Source organism: Macaca mulatta, chromosome 11 (assembly GCF_049350105.2).
Source record: "Macaca mulatta isolate MMU2019108-1 chromosome 11, T2T-MMU8v2.0, whole genome shotgun sequence".
Taxonomy (NCBI): domain Eukaryota; kingdom Metazoa; phylum Chordata; class Mammalia; order Primates; family Cercopithecidae; genus Macaca; species Macaca mulatta.
In genome coordinates this window covers 23,241,749-23,264,444 of record NC_133416.1, presented here as the reverse complement: position 1 = coordinate 23,264,444, position 22,696 = coordinate 23,241,749, and the positions used below count along the sequence as shown (strand labels likewise).

General features: G+C 33.4%; 1 protein-coding gene across 2 annotated transcripts in view; it reads right to left on the bottom strand.

Annotated features, from left to right (window-relative positions):
- Positions 1-11,339: 11,339 nt before the first annotated feature.
- Positions 11,340-22,696, bottom strand: part of SLCO1C1 (solute carrier organic anion transporter family member 1C1) — a 56,888-nt gene continuing 45,531 nt past the window's right edge. Inside the window, exons 14-16 of one of the 2 annotated variants that reach the window (XM_002798488.4) lie at positions 21,584-21,648; positions 13,655-13,875; positions 11,340-12,252 (exon numbers count right to left, since the gene is read on the bottom strand). In XM_002798488.4, coding sequence (XP_002798534.1) covers positions 12,079-12,252; positions 13,655-13,875; positions 21,584-21,648 — 460 coding nt within the window. In that variant the 3' untranslated portion in view covers positions 11,340-12,078. The remainder of the gene's footprint in view (positions 12,253-13,654; positions 13,876-21,583; positions 21,649-22,696) is intronic. The other variant, XM_077953147.1, reaches the window with a different exon arrangement.

The window sequence follows — 22,696 nt, the reverse complement described above, 5'->3', positions numbered from 1 at the left end:
AGGTGATTATCATGCATTGTATGCCTGTACCAAAATATCTCACATACCCCATAAATATATCTACCTACTATTTACCCACAAAAATTAAAAATACATTTTTAAAAAACAGTTTTTACCTTCTATTTTGTGACATCTATACACAATTTTAAGGGGTAAGTTGATTCTTTGTGTGTGTGTGCTTGTGTTGTATTTTTATATTTTTTATTGATACATCATAACTGTATATATTTATGGCATATATATGATGTTTTCATACATGCATATCATGTGTAATTATCAAATCAGAGCATTTAGGATATTCATCACCTCAAACATTTATCATTCTTTGTGTTGAGAACATTTCAAATCTTCCTACTAGTTATTTTGAAACATAAAGTAAATTATTGTCAACCATAGTTGCCCCACTGTGCTATTCAACACAAACTATATCTGCATGCTTGCACCATTTACCAACCTTTCTTCAGACCCACCACTGCAAACCCTTCCAAAAGCCTCTAGTAACTACTAATATACTCTCTACCTTCATGAGATCAACTTTTCTAGCTCCCACATGAGTGAAAACATGCGATCTTTGTCTTTCTGGCCTGGCTTATTTTACTGACCATAAAGACCTTTAATTCCATTCATGTTCTGCCAATGGAAGATTTTCATTCTTTTTATGACTGAATACTACTCTATTATGTACATACACATTTTCTTCATCCACTCGTTTGTTAATGGCCACTTAGGTTGATTCCATATCTTTCTTATTGTGAATTTAGTGCTGCAATAAAAATGGGGTACAGGTATACCTTTGATATGACTACTTAGTTTCCTTTGAATAAGTAGCCAGTAGTTGAATTGCTGGATCATATGGTAGTTCTAGTTTTAGTTTTCTTGAGGAAACTTCACACTGTTTCCATAACAGCTATACTAATTTATATTCCATTCCTACTAATAGTGTATAAAAGTTCCCTTTTCTTTGCATTCTCATCAGAATCTTTTACTTTGCTTCTTTTTAGTAATTGCCAGCCCACATGGGATAAGATGGTGTTTTTGTTGTTCTTTTTATTACTGTTGAGTTGTTTGAATTTCTTGTGTATTCTGGATATTAGTCCCTTGTTGGATCAATAGTTTGCAAATATTTTTTCCATTCTATAGATTTTTTCTTCACTCTGTTGATTATTTTGCTGCAGAGAATCTTTTTAGTTTAATATAGTCTAGTTTGTGCCTCTTGTCTGTCTTTCCTTTTGTTGTTTTGTGTTTTTGAAGTTTTAGCCATAAAATCATTGCCTAGAGCAATGTCCTGAAGCACTTCCTCTACATTTCCTTGAAGATGTTTTATAGCTTTGGGTCTTATATTTAAGTTAAGTCTTTAATACATTTAGTGTTGATTTTTGTATATGGTGAGAAAATTGGGTCTAGTTTTATTCTTCTATATATGAGAAATCCAGTTTCACCATTACCATTTATTGAGGGGTACCGTTTCCACAGTGTATGTTCTTGGCACTCAAAAATCAGTTGGCTGTAACTATGTGGGTTTATTTATAGATTCTCTATTCTGTTCCATTGGCCTATGTGTCTGTTTTTTATAATACCACGCTGTTTTGACTACTATAGCTTTGTAGTATAATTTGAAGTCAAGTAGTGTGGTGCCTCAGCTCTGTCCTTTGTGCTCAGGATTGCTTTGGTTATGTGGTATCTTTAATGGTGCCACAGGAATTTTAGAATCTTTTTCTATCTCTATGAAGAATGTTATTTAGGGATTACATTGGATCTGTAGATTGAATTGGATAGTAATGTCCAATATTAAGCCTTGGGATGTATTTCCATTTGTATCCTCTTCATTTCTTTTGTGGTTTTCTTTGAAGAGGTCTTTACCTCCATGGTTACATTTATTTCTAGAGTAGTTATCTGTTGTTGTTGTTGTAGCAATTGTAAATGTAGTTGTTGTCTTGATTTATTTTCCAGCTAGTTTGTTCCTGATATATACAAATGCTACTGACTTTTGCATGTTGATTTTATGCCTAGGAACTTTAGTAAATTTGTTGTATCAGTTATAAGAGTTTTTTGTGGAACCTTTAGGGTTTTCTATATATAAGATCATGCCATCTGCAAAGAGTGATCATTTGACTTCCTCTTTTTGAATTTTCATGTCTTTTATTTCATTTTCTTTCCTAACTGCTCTGGTTAGAACGTCCAGTCATTACTATATTGAATGGGAGCCTTGAAATTAGACATTCTTATCTTCCAGTGCTTAGACGAAAGGCTTTCTGCTATTCTCCATTCTGTATGATGTTAGCTCTGGGTTTGTCATATATGGCATTTATTATGCTGAAATATGTTCCTTCAGTGCCTAATTTGTTGAGGTTTTATCATGAGAAGGATGTTTAATTTTATCAAATACTTTTCTTCATCTATTGAGATGATCATTTAGTTTTTGTTTTTTGTTCTGTTGATGTGATGTATCACAATTATTGATTGGCATATGTTGAATCATCCTTGCATCTCTGGGACAAATCCCACATGATTATGGTGTGTTATCTTTTTGATGGGCTTTTGAATTCAATGGACAAGTATTTTGTTAAAGACTTTTTTGTCTATGTTCATCAGGGATAGTTTTGTGTAGTTTGTTTTTGTTGTTTTTTGTGCTCGTGTGTGGTTTTCAAATGTGAGTAATGTTAGCCTTATAGAATTACTCAGTAGGAATTCCCTCATCAATGTTTTTTGAAATACTGTGAGAAGAATTCCTTTTATTTCTTTATAACAGTGTGAAAAATAGCTGTTATTTATTAATTGCTATAAGTTGACCTGTCTTAGCACTGCTTTTGCTGTATCTCATAGATTTTTGTATGTTGTGTTTTCATTTTTCTTTCAATAATTTGTTTTAAATTTTCTTCTTAATTTCTTCACTGACCTAATGATCAGTCAGGAGGATGTTTCTTAATTTACATGTGTTTGTACAGTTTCTAAACTTCCTCTTGTTATTAATTTACACTTCTAGTTCATTATGTCCTGAGAACATACTTGATAAGATTTTGATTTTTAAAAGTATGTTGAAACTTGTTTGATGGACTAACATATAGTCTATCCTAGAGAATGTTTCATGTGCTAATGAGAATAATGTGTATTCGGCAGCTGTTGGAAATAATGTTCTTTAAATGTCTGTTAGGTCCATTTGGTCGGTAGTGCAGATTAAGCCTGATGTTTCCTAGTCGAATTTCTGTCTAGATGATCTATCGAATTGTTTAAAGTGGGTTATTGAAGTGTCCAGCTATTACTGCATTGAGGTCTGTCTCTCTTTTTAGCTGTAATAATATTTATATATCTGTGTGTTCTAGTGTTGGGAGCATATATATTTACGATTGGTATATTCTGTTGCTGAATTGAGCCCTTTATCGTAAAAAAATGACCATTTTTGTTTTCTTTTATATTTTTATTTTATTTTATTTTTGCTTAAAGTCTTTTTGTCTTATATAAACATAGCTACTACTGCATGTCTTTGGTTTCTGCTTCATTGGAATATTTTTTCTGTCTTTTTTCTTTTCTTTTTTGAGACGTAGTCTTGCTCTGTCACCAGGCTGGAGTGCAGTGGCACAATCTTGGCTCACTGCAACCTCTGCCTCCCGGTTCAAGTGATTCTCCTACCTCAGCCACCCAAGCAGCTGGGACTGCAGGCACCACACCCAGCTAATTTTTGTATTTTTAGTAGAGATGGGGTTTCACCATATTGGCCAGGATGGTCTCGATCTCTTAACCTTGTGATCCGCCCTTGTTGGCCTCTCAAAGTGCTGGGATTACAGGCGTGAGCCACCACCCCTGGCTGGAAACTTTTTTAAAAAAGAGACAGTGTCCTTCTCTGTTGCCCAGTCTAGAGTGCAGTGGCATGATTATAGCTCACTGTAACCTCGAACCCCTGGCCTTCAGTGATTGATCCTTCCACCTCAGCCTCACAAAATGTTAGAATTACAGACATGAGCAACCATGCCCAACCTTGGTACTATTAGAACCTGAAAAAATAATCTTGAATATATCCAGAAGAAATAAATATGAATGAATATATTTAAGAAACTTTTGAATCATTCAAAGGAGGATATGAGCTGCCAGAAATTAAAATGTATTTTTATAATTTACATATGTAATTCTTACATGGTATAACCATGGTCAGAAATAGGCATATTGTTGAGATTCATAAGTCTCCAAACACTCATAATATAGTAGTTCTTAAGTATAGAAAACAGGGATTTTTCAATAATCAGATCTGGGACAAGTGGCCAACCATCATCCAAATAACGTTTCCTTATTTCGAAATAGAATGTCAAAATAAATCCATGTGTATTAAACATCTTAATTTTAGAAATTATATCATAAAATGCAGATAAATGTAGGTAATTATCCATCTAAAGGTAAGAAAACAATTTTAAGCACACATGCAAATATAAAATCTGTTTAAAAAGGAGATATAAAATTATATAAACATTTTTAAAAACTGTGAGTCAAAATTACATAAAATAAAATTTTAAATTAAGACTTCAAATTGGAAAACATCATTATGATACATGGGACCTGCCAAAGGCTAATATCATTGATAAGATAAATACTCAAATAAAAATATTTTAAAAGACAGTGAACTTATTTATCAAAAAAGTAGATATGACCAGTGCACTAATAAAAGTTCAAACTCACTATTCACAAATTGTGTATTTGTGCAAATACACAATTTCATGTATTTTCATGCAAATACATGAAAAGTAAAACATTGAAATGCTATTTTTAACTTATAAATCCGTAACTTGGTGAAAGTTTAGGAGAAGCTAATCTTTTAAATGCTGTTTGTGTTATACTCTATTACCATTCCGTTCTTGAATGCTGTTGGTTAATCTGTTTGAAACAGTGTCTCCAGGAATCCATTTTAAAGAAATAAATGAAGATAGGAAAAAAGGCAAGTGCATAAAATATTTTTTGTAGATTTGTTTATATAGCCAATAGAAAACATATAAAGTAGAAATAATTTATTAATAATTTAGTTCTTAGATTCTTGATTATATTAGCAAAAAATCTTGGCATTGTGGGTAAAAAAGGAGACAGGAAGTAAAATACTTAAGACTTTTAATCTTATACAAAGGGAATCAATAGTATTTATTATTCAATTCTTGGTATTTCTAAGTAGAGATAGTTATTGTTAAGACAGATTTTTATAATTTGTGGGTCATTAATTACAAAATAATTTTCAGTTTGCTAAAATACTTCCACATTTCTAGTAAAAAGATAAAAAGTAATAATATAGTACATTTAGCATATGAAAGAATAAAAGAAAAACCATAATGAAACATTTACAAAGTAATAAACAATAAAACAGAAGTAAAGGCAAACATCTGATATGACAATTAAACTTATTTAATAATAGAGAAAATTTTAGATAAAGTAAAGATAAAATCAAATTTCTTGCTGTTAAAAAATAACTAACCATGAACAAAACACAGAAAAATTTAAAAAGTAAAGGGAGGACCAAAGATACATAGAATTTAAAAAATTAAGAATAACAACAGTTTTTAAAATCAAATCTATACATAATATGATAGTTACAAGACATAATATTAAATTCTACAAATAAAAATAACTTTTTAATGGAAACAATTCACAAAACTCGATTATACTGGAAAATTTTAGCATATTACTACTCTCAAGAGAGAAAACAGAAAAGAATATAAGTACCAAATATGCAAATAGTATAATTAGATTTGATAAATATATTTCCATTATTTTCCTCTATGATAAGAGAAATACTTTTTCTTCAAAATCCAAAACATTTTTACAAATTGATGATTTTAAAAGGCAAATTTAAAATATCCAAGCACAAGAAAATTTTTAAATATTCTCCTTCTAGAGTAAATAGAAATTTTCAATCAAATAGAAAATCAAGAACCCATTTGTAAACAATTCAAGAAACATCATTGCTGCTACAGCATGTTCAACCTTATGAATCATAAAGCTGCACATTGCAGCAAATTAATGTTTGAATTACTAAACTAGAGAATACAGTTACAAGCCTACAAACCAATCATTTAGGAAAATATTTTTAAAAGTATGTCTAAAGAAAATAGAAGAAAGAAAGTAACAAAATTAAACAAAAAATTATTCAATTAGGTAGCAAGGAAACAATTTAAAAGCCATTTCTTTGAAAAATTCAATGAAATAAGTAATTGACAAGCATAATGCACAAAAGACAAACTCAATACACCAAATTAGGAATAAAGAAGCACCATAATAAGAAATACTAAGTTTGGATGCTCCAAGTTTATAAAGCTAAAATTATTTTTTTTAAAATCTAAATTTTTGGCCAGCACGGTGCCTCATCCTTGTAATCTCAGCACTTTGGGAGGCTGAGGCGGGCCAGATCACAAGGTCAGGAGATCAAGACCATCCTGACTAACACAGTGAAACCCCATCTCTACTAAAAATACAAAAAATTAGCTGGGTGTGGGGGCGGGTGCCTGTAACCCCAGCTACTTGGGAGGCTGAGGCAGGAGAATGACGTTAACCTAGGAGGCAGAGCTTGCAGTGAGCCGAGATAGCACCACTGTATTCCAGCTTGGGTGACAGAGCAAAACTCCGTCTCAAAAAAAAAAAAAATATATATATATATATATGTAAATTTTTCTAGAAAAAGTACAAATTTTCAAAGTTAAATTAATAAGCATATACTTTTGAAAAACCACAATGACCAATCAAAAGCTTTTCAAAGTATTATTTTTCAAAAAGACTAAGACATTCTTTCCAACATAAAAGGAACAGATAATTCTTATGCTATAAAAATTGTTCCAAGATATTAATTAAGTAGTTTTCTAGTTAATTTTATAAAGCTGTATAATCCTGATATCAGAATTTGACAAAGATGGCAAAATACAAAAAAGGATGAAATTGTATTTTTAAATATATTTTATTGAAAATTATGTTCAAGACTTGTTATAGAAAAATGGATTCAATGCCAAAGAAGTGTGAGATAATCATCCCCTGTAGAAGTTCAACAATGTACACCATCATATTGAAGAATCTATGATTCTGCAGTTATAAGTGTTATTAACTCAACATATTCCAAAATTATTTGGACAGAAAACATATTTTTATATTACACTTACTAATATTTAAATGTTATATGTCTCTAATGCCTGATACTTAGTAGGTCCTCAATAAATTTTAGTTTGTTTGTTTGTTTGTTTGTTTTACCCTCTCTCATTCTGTTTTCAAGTGCTGAGCTTTCATACCATGGAAAGTGGATGGCATTGATCTTCATGGTGACTATTCAGGCCTTTCCTAGATTAGTATGACTGACTACAGAGCTGACTAAAAATGTTATTCTCGACAATGTAAAAGTAAAGGTACAGCTAGCATAAAGAGGGAGATAGAAGAGAATTTGAAGACCTGGAGAAAAGTTAGGAAGTTCTAAGTTCTTCATTTTGCAAAATGCACATAGTGACCTGTGTACTTAGTGACCTTACTATGTACAGAGAACAGAAGAACAACGGAGGATTTATGAGTGACATTAGTACCAATCTATCAGAGTAGACAGTCAACAGACATTGCCCAAAGTTGGTAAATCAAGACTAGTCATATGAGCATACATTTAAAGATATGAAAGTGACCTTCAAAAAACCAACAAACAAGCCAGGCACAGTGACTCACACCTGTCCTCCTAACTATTTAGGGGGCTGAGGCAGGTGCATGGCTTGAGCCCAGGAGTTCAGAGGCAACATAATGAGACCTTTGTTTCTAAAAATAATAATTAAAAAAAAAAAAAAAAAAGAAAGAAACAGGAAAAGAAAAGCCCACAACCGAAACTAGTGAGTAGTTAGTTGTTGCCTTTCAGGAATAGAAGTCAAGGTGGGGTAGAGGGCTATTACTTCTCATTTCAAATTTTTTTCATTTTTTAAACCATGTATATGTTTTAGTGTGTTAAAACTTTTCTAATAGCGATGTCCAAATTTTGATTTTTAGCAGAGTTAGTGAAAGCCAGTGATTTAGGGTATAGATTAATGAAGGCACAACATGGCTTTTTGAACCTGATAACCTTCAGTTTAAGTCTTGGCTCTACCAACTGCTAAAACTGATTGGCTTTGGACAAACCACTAACTCTTTAAGACTCAGTTTGTTTCTCTGAAAATGTCAGTAATAATACCTTACACATAAAGCTATTTTAATCTTTAAAACTGAGAATATCTAAGGCATTTAGCACACATACAGAGGGTACTTAATATAAATTGTTTCATTTAATATAATAGTGAATATGTTATTATCAAGTATGTGTCAATTCTCAAGTATATGTCTCAAGTATATGTCAATTTATCTCTTGAATCTCTCTTTATGCACAAGTATAGGTATAGGTATGTAATATTTAAGTGTAGATTCTATAAATACTATAAATTCTATAAATACTAATGGTCCAGCAGTTTTTAGAGGCTTCAGAATGTTTGTTTTTTGTTTGTAGTAGGAATCATGATGTAATGAAAGAACCCAGTATTGGCTTTCACACACCCACATTGGGAAAGTCATTTAATCCAATTTAAGTCACTCCCCCTATAAAATGACATTGCTGGAGCTTTACCTGTAGGAAGGTTATAGTGAATCAGATGTTCAGTGGGGATGCTGGTCACCTCTAGGGCCCATGGCTGCAGAATAAGAGAATAATGTTGCCCATTAAACTTGGAGAAATTGTGGGATCCTACACATCAATTACAGCTCTACTTCAAAAGTTTGGTCTTGGAACTGAGGGAATTTCCTTGACTTCTGAAATGGAGCTGGTTTGTTGAAAAAAAAAAACAAAAACTAATCGTGCTTTCTGAGGCATAACAAGTCTGCTTACCTCTGTCAAATGAGTTTACTTATCTAAAATATGAGCGTTCCTCTTAGTAAATTCAATTTCCTGCTAAATGATACCCTCATTTGTTATACAGCTGAGTTTAATATGTGTAATTCCACTGTAAAATTAATGGTTGTGCATAAAAATATGCTTCCTTTAAACTGACCTTCAGTTCTTTCATAAAAAGATCATTGTTTATTCATCCTTTGTGTTGTTTTTTATTTTTCAAGTTATTCAAGAATAAATTGGAAACTATTCTGTTTGGAAATTTACTTGCAAAGAAGTTATTTTTCAAGGTATTGTGACAAAAAGCCTTGAAAAATAACGAGGATGTAGGAGGCAGGATTAAGACTTTGAAGTTTAATTATATCTCTACAAAGAAAACTCTTGGCAAGTGTACTCACTCACCCATTCAGTAAATATTTATATGGGTAAGATTCATACGGGGATGACAAAAAGGATTCTTGCTCATAAGCTAGCAGGGGAGCAGCAGGTCTGAAGTAGGCCTGCTGGAAACGAAAGTGTAAATAAAAATTTAAAAGTCTTTATTTTCAAAAATAGCAAAATACAAAACAATTGAACATCACCAATTCAAATAAATTGACAAAGTTAATATACATTTAGAGAACATTTCCTTCTTTCTCCAATTCCAAATTTTCCATCTCCTTTTTTCCCATTAGTATTTGCAAGATTGATATAAAATTAAAAGAATGCAAATGATTTTGGTTGTACTGTATGATCACTTCACCTGAAGGAGCAGTAGCTTGCACCTGTAGACCTAGTCCTAGCTACTGGGGAGACTGAAGTACGTGCATCGGTTGAGCTCAGGAATTGGAAGGCAACATAATGGGGCAACGTGAATGAGGCCCCCATATTTTTGAGCTGGGCCTTCTTGTTGAATTTAGGCTTCAAGAAATGCCTCAAACAGACTGCTCTGGTTGGAGTGTTCTGTTGACTTGTGCTGATTGTTCTAAAGGCTACTAAAATTGTGTTGCAATTCCAAGTTTCCATAATTCTAAAGGATTATCTTTGATCATCAGACTTAAATGTTTTGGGCTTCTTTGTTAGCACTACAGTATTTCAAAATATAAATCAACAACATTTGGAGAAAACAATATGCTAAAGAAATTATTTGTGTGGTTTATAGTAGTTGTTGATGACCTGCATGGTACTGAAATACGCAATGAAGACAACTATAGGAGCAAACTGATTCAGTGAAATAAAATAATGCAGAGACATTACAAATGACAGTAGCAGTTTATTGTAACATTATAGGGTCATGTTGGTATGGTGGAAAGATAACTTCAGATTCAACCTGGTTTTAATCCTCTCTGTGCCCCTCCAAGGTTAAGCAATGTATCTAACCTCTCTTAGCCTGTTTCATTGCAAAACGGGGATTCAGATACTAGGAGTGCTATACAGATTAAGTAACACAATTTTTGGTGTGGCTGGTACATAGTAGAATTATGGGTTCCCATTGTAGCCTTGAAAATCTCCTAAGTAAGGGTCCTCCTGTGCATTTGAAGGACTCTGTGGCCTCACTTAGGCTGCAGTGTCCTTCAGGTTATCTTTTCTAATCCAACTTTTCCTTTCATCTAGTCTTCTCCGGATTGTACCGGACTAACAGAATGCGGACAGAATTGGATGGTGAGCCAGTAGTAGCTGAACAGGATACCTCACTAGGGTGGTCTCTGTCTTAAATCTGCTTTTCTTGGAAGGATTAAGCCTTTCTTTACAGCTATGGTGGAAGAGGAAACATATAGTACATAATAGAGCTAAAGATTAAAGATTTTTGACTGCTGAACCTACCAACCCCCATCAGAAGAGCACCAGGAAGTCAGGAAAGAAGAAACCCTTGGCCGGGCGCGGTGGCTCACGCCTGTAATCTCAGCACTTTGGGAGGCCGACGTGGGCGGATCACGAGGTCAGAAAGTCGAGACCATCATGGGTAATACGGTGAAACCCCATCTCTACTAAAAATACAAAAAAATTAACCGGGCTTGGTGGCGGGCGCCTGTAGTCCCAGCTACTCGGGAGGCCGAGGCAGGAGAATGGCGGGAACCCGGGAGGCGGAGCTTGCAGTGAGCCGAGATCGCGCCACTGCACTCCAGCCTGAGCGACAGAGCGAGACTCTGTCTGAAAAAAAAAAAAAAGAAAAAAGAAAAAAAAACTCTTGGCTTGACTTTTTCAGTTGCAGAGAAACAGAGCTATCTGGCAAGCTGTCCCCGTGGCAACTCCCTGCGCAGGAGTCCCTCGGCCCTGTGATGCGGGCAGGTGGAGCACCAAAAGGTGCCACACTCAGACTTCCCATCACGCATCCATCACTCTCTATTCCTGTTGTAACACCTACATTTATTGTAGACGTTCAGAAATTCACCTTTCAAACATGTTTTAAGAACACGTCATGTATGTAAGTAGGAAGTTGCTTACATATATTAAATTAGGGGCAGCATTATATTTTACAATAGTTTTAAATTCACTGAATTCATAAAAGAACAATAAGGCATGTTAACATCAATTTTATTACTTTACAACCGTAGTCACTTATAGCGCCACACAAAAAGCACATGTAAATGAATAGTAGGAGAGCTATTAATTCCAAATTCTAATCCCCAATATAATTTGCTGCTATACATTTCTATATAAATTACTGTATTTCAAAGAAAAGGAGATGCTTAAAATGAAATCTTCCTCTCCGTGTTCTGCTCCATCCTAAGTTCATTATTAAAATACACAGATGAAGACAGCTATGGGAGAAAATACTATAGAAGTAATACTTGAAGGAGTCCAAAGTATGAGTTAATTTTTAGCAGTATTTTCTTACTCTAGACACATGACACAGTTCAGAAATTACTTTGAATATAACCATGTGTGACAATAGAGACAATTGTTCTTCTAGAAGTACAGCTAATATATATCAATAAGCACAAGGCAAAATAAAGTGAAATAAGTAAATGATATAAAAAATTCATATAAATTAAAAAGTTCAAAATTAGTTTTATCATCTGCATCTTCCATTATATGTTTCAGTATATTTGTTATCAGTTATATTATCTAATGCCTAGGGCCAAAAACAAAGTAGACATTTTTTGAAAGGAGAAAGAAATTACAAATTTAGAGCTCTTTTGATTACAATTTATTTGTTTGCAAATTGTCCACCAATTAGAACACATGACTTCCAGTTATCATGTTTCTAAAGTTGAGTTTCCTTGCCTGGCCAGTATTTGGGTTGTAGCAGATGATCACTTGTAGTGCAATTTTCCTTTTGGAATCTTGTAGACACCATTGTTCTTTCTCTCTTCGTTATAAAATTTCTGTGTTTTGAAACATAATTTTTCTTTAAAATGAAAAGTACTGCAATGCTTAGGAAAATTGACACTGTGCCCAGTATCACAGTTAGTCCCAGATATATATGTCTAGAAGAAGAGAGAATCTCTGTTAGAATTATTGCAACTACCCAACTTCAGAGAAAATTTAAAAGGTAGGTAATAATATCATTCTGATGCTTTTCTTTAAGAATGCAGATTTGGTGGTTTATATAAAAGACGATTTTATGAATACTGACAGACCGTTGAAGGCAGTTTACAAAATAAAGCAATGTCTTAGTAGCACCATCATTTTCAGTTACTACTAATTACATAATCAGTTTTATCCTTTCTGTAAATTATTTCCTTAGACCAGGTAACCATATCCCTGTTTGCCTAGAACAGCCCCGGTTTATGCTGGTGTTGGCCCAGTGTAATTTTTATAGTGCTCCTTTTCACATTCAAAAGTACCCAGTTTTGAATAATAAATTATGTGGCTACCCTATCCTCAGACCTTTCCCAACTTCATTTCTTTGGAAAACTTGCATGAAGCAATGCTAAGGGGAACTGGAGCTCTGAGTAAAGCAGAGTGATTTCAGAATAAACCAGTTATTTAAATCAGTTTATTTCATGAGAAACCTATAGTTCTATGCTTTGTCAGAAGATGCTAAGATATGGAAGGGCAGGTTGCATGTCTCATTCTGGTTACCTTGAAAACATACTCTCAATCTCTGATTGAGTTGCATTGTCTCTACATTACAGTTAATACAGCCTTAGCAAAAATGTGAGGAAATCCTAAATTATACTCACAGATTGGGTCCCTTTCAAAAACCAAAATAAATTTCACGCATAGCATCAAAACCTATTAACTCAAACAGATTTATTTGAAATGGTGTACCCAATTCACATCCAACTAAGATGGTTCAGTACCAGGTTTATTTCTCTAGAAAATGCTCAGCTTGTAAGTCTTTTAAACAATCTTCCTTGCTTTTAAGCCATTGAAGCATTGCTTTAAGCAATAAGGGACTAAATGTTTGATGAGCTGAACTGAATGACACCATAGTGAAAAAGCCATGCCACCCAACCCCCATATACACTCACCCACACAGAGAAAACCTTTTACTTTTGTGCATTTCAAGTACGAGAATAATTGAACATCAGTTTGGCAATAAAAGCCGGACAGATTTAGAGCCAAATCCAACTCTTGCCCAGGGGGATTATATCTGACGTAAGTGGTACAGTTTGGCTCAGTTTGAAAAAGAATAAAATCAAACCCAAAATGTGACCTAAATTTAAATGCCTCTGAATTTCAGGGAAATACTTGCCCATTTGTGTGCATAAACTTTCAAAATTCTACTCTATTCTGGACATTTTTGTCATATTTTAAAAATGATTACTCATTTAAAATGGGAGTCAAGGTAATGAATAGGGACAAAAATCAAAGATCTAATCAAATAATAATATAATTATTCTATGATTACAGATCACACTTTTTGATTAGACTATTCTTTACCTTACAAGCAGTGAAATGACATGAAAACTTGTTAGTGTCAGTGGCATTGTGTAAATCTGGGATGCTGTAGCAGTGAGACGCGGGAATGCTTTTGATTTGGTACCTGAAGACATTTGAATCATATAATCTGCATGATCCTCTACTTCCACATCTTTTAAATCCCCATTTGAGGCATGAAGTATCAATCAAAACTCCAAAATATACTGGAGCTGGGATTCCTGCTGTGAGAAAAACAACTGCTGTTAAAAAAACATATGCACATCTTTTTGTCTATGAATGATTATCTGAAACCACTTACTTTAATTTAATTACTGTTTTGGAGATGAAAGGCCATCAGTTACATGCTGAAATCTCCAAAACCTCTCTCTAATCCAGTCTTTTCTCATAAGCTCCAGAGTCATGCAGTAACTGCCATTTATTTTTCTCCAGAAGCATGTCACTCAGGTACTTCAAACTCAACATGAGCTCAACTTCTTCCCCTACAGACCTGTCCCTTTATCAGTGGAAGCCCAGTCATTAAAGCAGACTTGGGAGTCATCATTGAGCCTTCTTTCTCTCCTCTGTCTGGCTATCACTATATTTAATTTATCCCTCAAACATACCAATTCTACCTAGTAGGTATATCTTAAACAGTTTCTCTTCTTTCCATTCCCACTGCCACTCCTTCTACCCTAACATAAAGCAACAGCCAATTCATGATTTCTTGGCTTCCTTCATTAACCTTCTCGAATCTATCCATCATACAGAGATTGCATCACTGAATTAAGTAGGTGACTTCCCAAGACATCACTTCCAAAAGAAGAGTAGTTAACTGAACATTGGGTTATTCTACTTTTGTGGCCTCGCTTTGGGCAAGATTGTTGTCTTATATTTCAGAATGCAATTTTCTTGGATTTCTTTCAGTGACTAAAATGTTCTCTCCTCTTGTCTCAATGCCTTGTGTAGTTTCCTTTATCCCAAGCAATACTTTTCTCTTCTTTACCTTCTTAATACACACTCACTTTTAAAATCTCAGTTTGAACGTTTTCCTTCATGGAGGCTATTTTGACGAACTAAACTTGTTTTACATCTCATAAAACTTTTAATACTCCTGTAATAGCTTGTCGAATTGCCTTCTCTGCTAGACTATAAGCTCACCATGGTAGGAAATCTGTCCTTCTTTTTCAAGCTGTAAACCCTCAGAAAATGTTCAGAATTTAATCCCTCCTTAAGAGAAAAGGTATCTCTAGTGTACAAATATTAATGAAAGTATCTTAAGTAGTTGTTCATAGCTCAGGGTATATTTTACGTGTTCTAAATTGGTGGTTCATTAACATCTGTTATTTAGTTCTCTTAAGAACTATATTGTCTGGCAGTTCATGGTCATAGTTGGCTGGAGTTGAGCAGGAGCTGCCTCCATGCCTCACTCCTCACCCGCTGCCTACACTTGGAGTCTACCGCGAGTCCATACAGCTTTCTCTCTGCCTACATCACTCATTTCCATCAACAGCCTGCTTGTTTCTGGCATTTGAGTTTTAACCTTTTTATATGTTTTCTTCGGTTATAAAATTTCTTTGTAGGCTTATATTGAATAAAATAATCTCACTAAATTTTTAAAATCATCTAATAATATTTATGATACTTCTAAATTTCAGAGATTATCCATTTGTTATTTGAAAACAAATGAAAATATTTCAAAATATTTTCTGGCCGGGCGCGGTAGCTCACGCCTATAATCCCAGCACTTTGGGAGGCCAAGGAGGGTGGATCACGAGGTCAGGATAGAGACCATCCTGGCTAACATGGTGAAACCCCATCTCTACTAAAAATACAAAAAAAAAAAAAAAATTAGCCAGGTGTGGTGGTGGGTGGGTGTACTCCCAGCTACTCAGGAGGCTGAGGCGGGAGAATGGCGTGAACCTGGGAGGCAGAGCTTGCAGTGAGCAGAGAGCGCACCACTGCGCTCCAGCCTGGGCAACTGAGCAAGACCCCGTCTCAAAAAAAAAAAAAACAACCGAATATATATATATATATACACACACACACACACACACACATATATTTATGTAAAGGTTTACCTAAACTTTGCAAATACTCATGTAAAAAATTGATTCAATCCAGACTCATGGGTGGCTGCCAAAGTTTTGAGTGAAAGATTTTTGGGAAACAGAATGGTGACATAATCTCGAAGTGTCAAATTATAGATAACTTATTAACTGCAGAAGGATTGTTACAATGGAGAAAACTGGTGGACACCACCTTCACCAAGGGACCAAAATTAAAATTCCAATGATGGCATAAACTGAATTGATGTGCTTCCTGATGTGATTTATTAAGCATCATGCAAATCATCTGTGTAGTATTGCCACCAACAATATTTTACCTGGACATACTCAAAAGCAAACACATCCAATAGGTGGGATATTTTACAAAACAACTGGCTTTGCCTCTTGAAAAAAAAATGTAAATGTTGCAAAAGAACAAAAAAAGAAGAATGAGGAATTTTTGGAGATAAAAAGGGTAACTAAACACAATATGTGGTCTTTGACTTTGGATCAAAAGATAAAATAAAATACTATAGAAGACACTATTGTTATAATGAAAGAAATTTGAATGAGGAATTGTATTAGACAGAGTAGCATATCAATGTTGAATTTCTGAAGTGTGAGAATGGTATTGTGGTTATACAGGACGACAGACGTGCTCTTGTAGAAGAATACAAGTCGAGGACTTTAGGACTGAAGTGTCAGCATGTTCACTACTTATTTTCAAATGATTCAGCAAAATATTTGTATGCTCAGAGAAACAGAGGAGAGAGATTTCTGGTTTTTGGACACAGTTGATAAATCCCAGTAAAAGTTTTACAATTATTCATTGTCATTTAAATGTTTGTTTTGTAGATTTCAAATTTTCACAACAAATGGGAGAGAAAGAAAGAGGGAAGTGAAACCTATGGATTAAAAAAGATTTTAGCAATATATCACCTAAATGCAATTGTGGACCTTGTTTGGTTCTTGATTGAAACGTACATGTATAAAGAAACATCAGATAATTTAAAGAATTTGAGCAGTAATTGGGTATTTGCTAATATTAAGAAGTTATTTTTTAAGATGCAAGAATCACCAGATTAAAACAAGTCATTATGGTTTTGATTAGAAGAGCACACCAAACATGTTATAGAAGAAATGCAGTAGTCTAAGACTTACTTCAAAATAAGCTAGTTGGGGTAAGTAGTTAGGCACACAGATGTCCTAAGATGAGCTGTGCATTGATAACTGTTGAAAATGGGTAATGGATAAATGGGAGTTCATTGCTATCTTTGCTGTATACAAAGAAAGTTCTTGCTATCTTTGTACATGTTTACATTTTAAATAACAAATGATTATAGGAATATCTAATTTAATCTATTTTGCATGAAACCCCATGAACAAGAAGAGTAGAAAATTTATCTAGCATTCAGTTTGGATTATTTGGTGCCTCAAAAACCAACCAAATAGATGATTTACCACTTAAAAACTTCTGGTGATAACCAATTTTACATTACCTTTAATGATGTGAAGACAAGCCAAAAGATTCAAATGTTCGCCGTTTTCTATACATGGTTTAAGATTATTGTAATAGAACATTTTCAAAGATTCACAAAAGCAGAGAGAATGATATAATTAATCCTCATGTACCATCATAGCTTTGACAATTATTAATGTTTTGCCATTGCTGTTTCCTCTCTCTCTCCACTCTGAACTCTTTTTTTTTTTTTTTTTTTTTTTTGAGACAGAGTCTGCCTCTGTCACCCAAGCTGGAGTACAGTGGCACAATCTCAGCTCACTGCAACCTCTGCCTCCTGGGTTCAAGCAATTCTTGTGACTCAGACTCCCTGAGTATCTCGGAACACAAGCGTGCGCCACCATGCCAGGCTAATTTTTGTATTTTTAGTAGAGATTGGGGTTTAGCTATGTTGAAACTAGGCTGGTCTCGAACTCCTGGCTTCAAGAGATCCACCCGCTTCAGCCTCCCAAAGTGCTGGGATTGTAGGCATGAACAACTGTGCCCAGCCTGAACTCTTGTTTTAATATTTTAAAGGCAATCTGAGACACCATGTCATTTCAATTATGTATATTTCAGCATGCATCTCTACTGATGACATTTTTTAAAAACATGACTGCTATGTCATTCTCACACCTAACACGTTTTGTAATACTTTCATAGTTTTATATAAAATGTAGCACATATTCAAGTTTTTGGATTGTCTCCAAGGATTTTTTTAATTCATTTGTTTTTATAAGGATCCAAACCAAATAAATACATTATATTTAGTTGATGACTCTTTATAGCAATATACACTCTTCACTTCTTTTTCTTACTAATGGTTTTTGAAAAAAAGACACCACCAAGTCCTATAGGATATGCCACAGTCTGGATTTCATTGCTTCTTTATAACATTATTTAATTTATTCCCCTATCACCCATCTTTCCTAGAATCTGGTAGTTAAGTCTTGTTAGATTCAGGTTCAATTTACTTCAGGCAAACGTACTGTGTATTTTTTTATTCTGTCCCAGTTAGAAGGCACATGCAACTTAGTTGCCACTCTTAGTAATGCTAAGATGGGCATGAAGTTCAGACTAGGCCAGTCAGATCCCTCCATTATGAAGCTGTTCATCAACTTTCAGCTTAAGCTTTTAACTATTTTTAAGGCCACAAGACAGGATTTTTTTTTTTAAATCTATATTTCTTCAGAAAGTATTTTTGGGTTTTTCTCTAAAAAGGTATTTTCCTTAATTGACTAATTTGGATACTTTGACATACAGTTAATAGAAGAAAGGCAGGATAAATCATTTTTTTCTCCTTTATTTCTCAATTTTCAGAATAATGACTTGATGTCCTGATATTCTCCAAATTTTAAAAATATCATTATAAACTCATGTGTTTTAATATATTCTATGTATTTCAATAAACTGCAGCCATTATTGTTACTACTGCTACAACTATTTTGAGTTTCAATTTATCTCACCTTGAGGCCAATCTCCTCAAATTGGTTCTGTTCCCTTGTGATATATCCTTCTTAGGCTGTGATAGCGCATTCATTTTCTAGTATAAAAAGATGTCCCATAATCATCTTATGCATTTTCTACCCTAGGCCTTGAACCAGTCATTTCTCCAAGGTGCCATATCTTTTACTGCGAGATTATATTTAGATATCACAGATTAAGTGTTGTGGTGTTCATTTCTTCTGGGTTTCAAAGTTTCTAGAGTTTTCAGGAGATGGAGCTATAAAATACACATTATTTTAAAATAAAAATATGTGAGTTCAAATTTAAGAATGAGATTTATTTAATTTTCTTTTTTTTTTTTTAGTTGGAGTCTTGCTCTGTCACCCAGGCTGGAGTGCAGTGGCACGATCTTGGCTCACTGTAACTTCTGCCTCCTGGGTTCAAGCAATTCTCCTGCCTCAGCCTCCCTAGTAGCTGGGATTGCAGGCACGCGCCACCACGCCCAGCTAATTTTTGTATTTTTAGTAGAGATGGGGTTTCACCATGTTGGCCAGGCTGATCCGAACTCTCGACCTAAGTTGATCTGCCTGCCTCAGCCTCCCAAAGTGCTGGGATTACAGGCGTTAGCCACCACACCCGGCCTTTAAATTTTTTAATTTTATTCTTGTATCACTTTTCTGTTTTACTAAAAATATTGATTCCAAGTAATCTTAACATATTTCAATTGCTTTATCTTAAAAATATAATAGTTTCAACATAAAAATATTGATATTAGTACTAATAATAACTACAAATCCAGTTAATCTATGAGGATTTGGTAAAAACTTTTATTTTTTAAGGCATTTAAAGTTTTTCATGTATGCTTATTTAACCAACATATGCTTACGTTAAACAGTTTCAGTTTAATATTTGGTTATTTTAAATTTTATTTTCAGTTATATTAAAACTTTGTATAATTTTGATTAAACAATCACATAAAAAGTTACATTTACAAAGTCTTACTTCCATCCTGAACTTTATCCCTCTTCCTTTTCTTCTCCTACAGGTATAACCATTTTTAAAAATTTGTTTTTAGTTTATGCTTCCATTTTTCTTTTATAAAAAAGAGCAAAATGCCTTTGCACATGCATATAATGTTTACACGGTTCCACACGTAACACCAAAAACATCATACAATAAAAATTGTTCTCCATTTTGCTTCTTTTTACTTAATACTATATAGTAGAGATCGGTTGGTAACATTAGATAGATTTTCCCCATTCATCCTTACAGCTCTGTTATGTGTGTGTACTACAGTTTATTCAACCAATCTCCTACCAATGGACATTTAGGTCACTTCCAGTTTTTTGTTATTATAAAAAGTCACAATTATTGCACCTATTCATAATGATTACATTTATTTTATAATTTTTCCTAGCAAATTTTTGGTATAATTCTTAGAAGTAAAGATATTAGGTTAAAAGGTAAATATATATATATATGTATGTAATTTTACCTGTTATTGCCCAATAAAGAACATCATTTTCCAACAGCAATGTGTAAGCATAATCTATTTTTCCATACATTGCAAACAAAATTTGGCAATTTGTCAACCTGATAAGAAAGGTGGTTCTAACTTGGCTCTTTTTATGAGTGGATTTGAGCATCTTTCTATATATTAAATGGCAATTACATTTATTTTTCCATGAAAAATTCACATCTTTGGCTCGTTTTTCTACTTTGTTGCTTGTTTTTTTCTTCTCAAAACTTAGGATTTTCTTTATAATAGGAATATTAGGCAATTGTCTGTTACATAAATTACAAGTTCGTCATTTGCCGTTTGACTTTGCTTATGATACTTTTGCCAATTTCAAATATTATTTTTGTCAAATCAATTTTGTAAACCATTTGTTTATGTTGGAACAATTTTTGCTCTGTAGGCTCCATCTGTATTCCCAAAGACAGGTAGATATGGGGGCCAATTCTTGCCAAGCATATACTACAGGCTCAATATATGACACTTTTCTAGCTAATACCTATTTTCATATTGTAGAATTAGGGCCAGTCATGATGCCACATAACCCTATTTTTGTTTCTTTTTCAGTGTTGTCAGGATTCTATTATCTTGCTATGCAACCATTTTACAACAATATCTATGTAAACCAAATTTAATTTCAGATTTTTAAAGCTTTGAGTTTGTTCTTGTTTCTGGGTTGTTCCTTTCTGACAAATGGCAGTGAAATATTCAAAATTATTTTATTTTATTCTTTAATATATAAACTCTTCAAGGATAAAACTTTAAGGATAAAAACCTTATTTGTCTCATTCACTGTTTAAGGATAAAACTCTTTAACAATAAAACTGTTTAAGGATAAAACTCTTTAAGGATACAAACTTTGTCTCATTCACTGTTTCCTATGGGTTTTAACCAATATATATTTAAAAATTTGGTAGTCACAAAAAACATTTCAATTGCAATTTAAAGTATGACCTACTCAAATTTATTTGCTTGGTTTAAATAATACCTTATCTTTCTCCCTAATGACATAAGGGATAAGCATTGAGAGTAACTCAAAATAATTATTTCCATTTTAGGAATTGAAAAAATTATATTTAGGCTTCAGCCTTTCTTACTCATTAATTTCTGAGAGCTGTCTTGTAAAAGCCATGGGTTTTCTGAGAACACACAAGTGCTAGAAAAGGTAAGATTGTTAAACAAAAATTGTGATTAATTATTATTAATCTCACAAAATCTCTGTTATATCTGGAGCACAAAATAGGCAATACATTTCTGTAACAAAAGAAGAAAGGAGTCAAGAAAAGGAGGAAGGGAATAAATAAATGAAGAAAGGAATAAAAAAGACTATGAACTTTGCTACCTACAACATATATTTATGCATGGCAATTCTGTAAAAATATTTAGAAAAGTCTTCAAAATACACTTATGGTGGCTACCATAAATTAAAGCATAGGTTAACTTACCAAGAACTCTTATTGATAATGTGTAGATACCCAAGGCAAAAGACTTAAGCTGTGGCTTAATACACCTAAAATCAACAAAAGCACCATTACAAGAAATATATAATCCATTAAAGCAAATAGAAATTTGAATGATAATCTGCCTAACATGCATGAAATCATGTTAGAATTCAAGTGCCATTTATGTTGAACCCATTGTTGTGCTAACATAGGGAGGGCAAAATATGTAAAAGCCATATTCCATTTCATGCAATGCTATAAGAAGTTTATAATTAATATTTCTAGAAACTAAATCACCCATACATGCCATATTCATATGGTGCCGATAAAGTCAAATATAAGTGTAATCACCAAAATGCAAAGATTCAGAATAAAACTCAAATTTCTAAGAAATTGTTAGAATTTGAAGCAACAATAAATAATTAATAGCCTACAATTTTTATGGCTTTTTGTCTAAAAGCACAGGGCCAAATTGATCAGCGTTGATATAATCACTGTGGCATGCTAAAAAGTTGTTGCTAAATAGAGGGAATTTTAAAAAATCAGAAAAGTGCAAAAACACCTAAATAATAAGAGTGTCATTAATATGACTGTAAAGCTTAAACTGATTGGCCTATGAAATTTAATAGTAATAATCATGGTGATATATAAAATAACTGCTGAGTGTTAACCATGGTATTAACTACTTCTTACATATTATATCTTTTAGTTTCTGTTTAAAAGAGGCAAAAAAGAAAAAGACACGCCTTTTCTTCTGACATCAAAATTCACAATAGTTAATATGACGGACTAGTGGTTAGAAAGATGCTTTCTGTGGTAAGTAACCTGATTCTACACTTGGCACAATATAAGAAGATGTTGAAGAAGTAGCCACAATGTTCTGGAAAGTCTAGGACAATGTTTTGCCATTTTGTCAAACTCAGGCTGCCATTTGTAAATGTAACTATCTCACGTTCTCCATGCTGTATTTCCCATGATTTGATGAAAGCTGTTTTGAGAATAGCAGGTTTGTGGTTAATAAGTTCTATTTTCTGTTTGTCATTTCTAAACAATTTCCAGATAAAAATTGTGGGAAATAAAAAAAATGTACACAATACTTTGCTTAGTCTTACTTTA